The sequence below is a fragment of the Macrobrachium nipponense genome, chromosome 29, assembly GCF_015104395.2.
Source record: "Macrobrachium nipponense isolate FS-2020 chromosome 29, ASM1510439v2, whole genome shotgun sequence".
NCBI classification, from domain to species: domain Eukaryota; kingdom Metazoa; phylum Arthropoda; class Malacostraca; order Decapoda; family Palaemonidae; genus Macrobrachium; species Macrobrachium nipponense.
This window is the reverse complement of record NC_061092.1, coordinates 2,888,305-2,893,304: the sequence shown is the minus strand read 5'-3', so window position 1 is coordinate 2,893,304 and position 5,000 is coordinate 2,888,305. Positions and strand designations below refer to the sequence as shown.

Below are 5,000 nucleotides of genomic sequence, written 5' to 3'. Positions count from 1 at the left end.
GCTCATAAACTGTTCGCTCATTTTCTCTCTCTCTCTCTCTCTCTCTCTGTTTTCCTGATGTCAGTTAGCTGTGACATGTATAACACAAGTTTATGACATGGTTATAACATGTCTATGACAAATTCATGGCATGTCTACGACATGTCTATGACAAGTTTATGATATGGTTGTGACATGTCTCTGAAAAGTTTGTGACATGCCAATGACATGTCTATGACATGTTTAAGACATTTCTACGACATACTTCACTGGAATGTCAACGCACCCTCTGAAAAATGTTTATTTACTTGTTTAGTGAAAGTGAGAGACGGACAAGTCAAGGTCAATTTCTTCTGTCTCCCTTTATAGCAGTGTATTTTTTTTAGAGGTCACGTGAATGGTGGGTTCGACCGGGGGGTGTTGGGGGGGGGGGGGGGGTGGTGGTGACCTGGGATATAAAGTATAGCCGAAAGATCTGGCTGTAAAAAAAGGTTAGAAGGAAAGGAAACGAGCGAGTGAAAGGTCGTACTTTGGATGAACCCTGAATGGAAAGAGGGTTCATTTTCATTTTTTAGGGACGTTGGGTCTTCGGTTTTCAAGGTGTGTGTATATATATATATATATATATATATATATATATATATATATATATATATATATATATATATATATATATATATATATAAATATATATATATATATATATATATATATATATATATATATATATATATATATATATATATAGAGAATGCCACAGGAAATGATAACCAGAGATCCGTACCGAGCGCTAATGCCCCATAAAGGCAAAGCACTTGGTACGGATTTCTGCTTATCATATTCCTGTGGTTATTCACTAATATAATGAAGTTACGTGCATCTACTGTGATTTTTAAGCCTTTATATATAATGTATATACATATATAAATATAAATATACACACACACACACACACACACACACACACATATATATATATATATATATATATATATATATATATATATATATATACATATATATATATATATATATATATATATATATATATGCGTAAGTTTAAGCCATCAAAAATTCTAACCAAATACCACTCTCTTTCCTCTGCAGGTGGCTCGGAGTGGGTGACGCCCTACGGCAGCGCCCTAAATCAAGGATACAGCGGGCTATCCTTGCATGTCCCTGGGGAGCAGGTGAGTGGAAATAGTGTATGAGTCCTTTCGTTCATTAAAAGAAAAAAAAAACTGTTTAAGAATGGTTCCAAATGCAGCAACAACTTCATCAAAATTACTTGTAAAACTTGACGGGTAGGTGATTTAAACGGAACAGCCATTGTTACTTCATCTTGCAGACATATATAGAAAAAAAGTTGAATTACTTTACAAGACAAATTTTAATGGCACGAAACTGATAAAACAAAGTATTTGTAAAACTTCACGAGTAGGTAATTTAAATTGAACAGCCATTGTTACTTCATCTTGCAGATATATAATGAAAAAAGTTGAACTTACTTAAAAGACAAATTAAAATGGTATCAAACCGATAAAAAAAAAAGGATTTGTGAAACTTCACGGGTAGGTGATTTAAACGGAACAGCACAGTCATTCCATCGTGCAGAGATACATAATACAAATACCAGTTAATACGAACGGTTAACGGCTCTTGTTTACGAGATAAACCTAAATATGGCATCAAACTGAGATAATAATTATTTGTGAAACTTGACAGGTAGACACTTTCATCGGAACTGGGTGAGCCTCCTTCCGGTTTAGTGGGTCCTGGCTAAACCCTGTCCCTTTTTGTTGACGATGTTCTCCGCCCTCAGATCACTGAGATATCCTATTTTTTTCGTTTTTCTTATTCGTCACCTAATCACATTTCTTATACGGATAGAACCAACGAAATTCATTCGTGAAGCTTTGCAAATAGACGGTACAATAAACGGAGAGAGAGAGAGAGAGAGAGAGAGAGAGAGAGAGAGAGAGAGTTTTTTTAGTCGCAGTATCGGCGGAAGTCCCCACAAAAAGAGGCGGGCGTGACACAAATTTTTTTTCGGACGTATCTGTGACAATAGATATTCGTGGCGTGACGTTGGATGCAAAATACCCCCTACCTTCCTCCCTCCCCTTTTCCCCTTCACCCATCCACCCTCCCCTCATTCCCCAAAAATGTTTTTATATGTTATGTCATACGGCGCGGCCGCCCTGACGGCTCAATCAAACGGAACATTATGTCACTAAATGCATCGCTGTATTTGTGAGGCGCATTTTATGTAACTGCCACATTTGACCCGTTGCGGTATTTTGTTGTTGTTGTTGTTTTGTTTTTTCACTTTTTTATTTATTTTTTCTTTACGGTCGCAATGTATCGCATGAAAGAGTCGAGGTCATGCCTACGCTAGACATTGTGATGATGAAGTGACCTACGAACATGCGAATAAATGTACGTGCGATTTTATACATGCGCACACACACATATATGTATGTATATATATGATGTATAATTATATGTGTGTATATATATATATACATGTGTGTATCTATCTATCGATCTATCTATCTATATATATATATATATATATATTATATATATATATATATATATATATATATATAGATATATATATATATGGTTGGTCCATGGTGTGCAATCCTTACATTATGAATAACAAGAACGGAGAGAGAGAGAGAGAGAGAGAGAGAGAGAGAGAGAGAGAAAGAGAGAGAGAGAGAGAGAGAGGGAGGAGGGGGTTGTTGGGGGGGAGGTGTCCCGGCCCAAAAACACCTTTCAAAACGACGCATTCAGCTGGAACGGGGACAGGTTCTTTCTTTAAGCAGGCCCAAAAGGAGAATGACGGCATGAGGCCTCCTCCTCTTCCTCTTTCTCCTCCTCCTCCCCCTCCTCCCCCTCCCTCCTCCTCCAGCCTCGGAGGAGAGGGAGGCAAATAGAACCATTCATTAGCCCCCGGCCTCTTTTAATTGCCAATGGAAAATCCTCAACTGGGGTAATTAAGAGAGGAAGCCAGCTCTCTCTTTCTCTCTCTCTCTCTCTCTCTCTCTCTCTTCTCTCTCTCTCTCTCTGTCTACGCTTGATGCTGTGTGGTATGACACAGACGGTGCCTTGTTCGTCTTCGTCAGGAATGAAGCATGAATGTGGTCCTGCTTACAGTGGGCCTGTTCTTCATTTGTACTATTTGGTCTGTTATCCGCTAAGCTTTTCAACTTCTTTAACTTTGCCTTGTTTTAATATTAATGTCTCAGACAAAAACAGAGCCAATAATAATAATAATAATAATAAATAATAATAATAATAATAAGTATAATAATAATAATAAATAATAATTAAGTATCATAATTTTTTGGATAAAACACCACCGTTAAAGTATCTAAAACAAAAGTTTATATATATTATTATATTATATATATATATATATATATATATATATATTATAATATATATATATATATTGTAATTTCGGACATATCTCACAATTCCTTTCAATTACAACCTCTTTACATGCGTATGTAAGTACGTACGACCATGATGGGGGGGGGGGGGGGGGGGGGGTGGCAGGGTGAGAGAGGGGGCGGGGGAGGTGGGAAATGTATTTCAGGCGGAGCTTAATTAGAAAAAAAAGATAGAGAGAGGCGATCGTATAACCGAACTCCTCTTCATTCTGGTCCGAATGAGATGAGGCGATCTGTCCTTCTTCTCATGTCAAGTGATCCTCCTCCTCCTCCTCCTCCTCCTCCTCATCGCTCAGCCTCTAAGGAAAATATACTTTTTTAAAGATTATTTTTTTCTCTCCCTTGACTGGCGTGAACTTCAGAACATGTCACTATGTAATCAATCATTTGCAAATTACTTCTCGAAAAAAAAAACGCTTGGAAATAAAGCCAAGATATTTCATGTCGGGGGAAAATAGAAACCTTTCAGACAAAAATTACCCGAAACAGCCCACCAAAAATGCTTAACAATGAAAGTTCAACAGGCAAAAAAAAAAAAAAAAAAAAAAATTACTGAAATAAACCATTCAGAATTTTTGACAAGGAAACTTCAACAGACAATAAAAAACAATTACTAAAATAGACCACACAGAATTTTTGACAATGAAGATTTAACAGACAATTAAAAAAAGACTCAGATATACCACCCCCAGAATAACAATGAAAATTTAACACCCAGATTTTTTAACAGAAAATTTAGACAATAAAAGAATTACTAAAATAGACCACCCACAATTTATGATAATGAAAACTCAACAGACAATAACAGAAGTTCAAACAGACAATATGAGACAAAAAATGACCCAAATGCTCCACCAAAATGTTTGACAACGGAAAGTTCAACAGATAAAAATCACATGCATCCTGTCAATGTCACACCCGAATGGAATCATAACCCACGATGCATACGACCGTGACCGAAACATTTTGATTAATATTTGCGCATCGCCGATCACCTGATACCGGGAATAAAACAGCTGATCCCGAAAATGAACGATTTCATTGTTTCCTCCCCCCACCATCCCCGGCGTTAAAACTAGGGGATCAAAATGAAAGCAATTACTGCATGCGCGTGGCACCACAGGCTGCATGCATGCATGCATGCATGTACTGGTTGATTGCGAAAGGTCAGCTGACGCCGCAGTCAGAGGATGCAAATAGTAAACAAAGGAGCAGATTATACAAACAAGATATTTATGGAGAGTGAAAGAGGTTTGTAAAAACTGGGAAAAAATATTATAAAACGATAATTATAGAGAATGGAAGAGGTTTTTAAAAACTGGAAAAAATGATAAAAACAAGATATTTATGGAGAGTGAAAGATGTTTGTAAAAACTGGGAAAAAATATTATAAAAAGGTATTTATAGAGAGTGAAAGAGGTTTTTAAAAACTGGAAAAAAAGATTATAAAAACAAGATATTTATAGATAGTGAAAGAGGTTTGTAAAAACTGGCACAAAAAATAATTGGATTAAAAAGGCCCAAGGAAAACCATCTATAAAAATAAAAAAAAAATCA

General features: G+C 36.3%; 1 protein-coding gene across 1 annotated transcript in view; it reads left to right on the top strand.

Moving 5' to 3' along the window:
* LOC135206038 (uncharacterized) overlaps positions 1-5,000 on the top strand; it is a 332,904-nt gene that overhangs the window by 276,360 nt on the left and 51,544 nt on the right. The window contains exon 5 of the mRNA XM_064237214.1: positions 1,089-1,169. Coding sequence (XP_064093284.1) covers positions 1,089-1,169 — 81 coding nt within the window. The remainder of the gene's footprint in view (positions 1-1,088; positions 1,170-5,000) is intronic.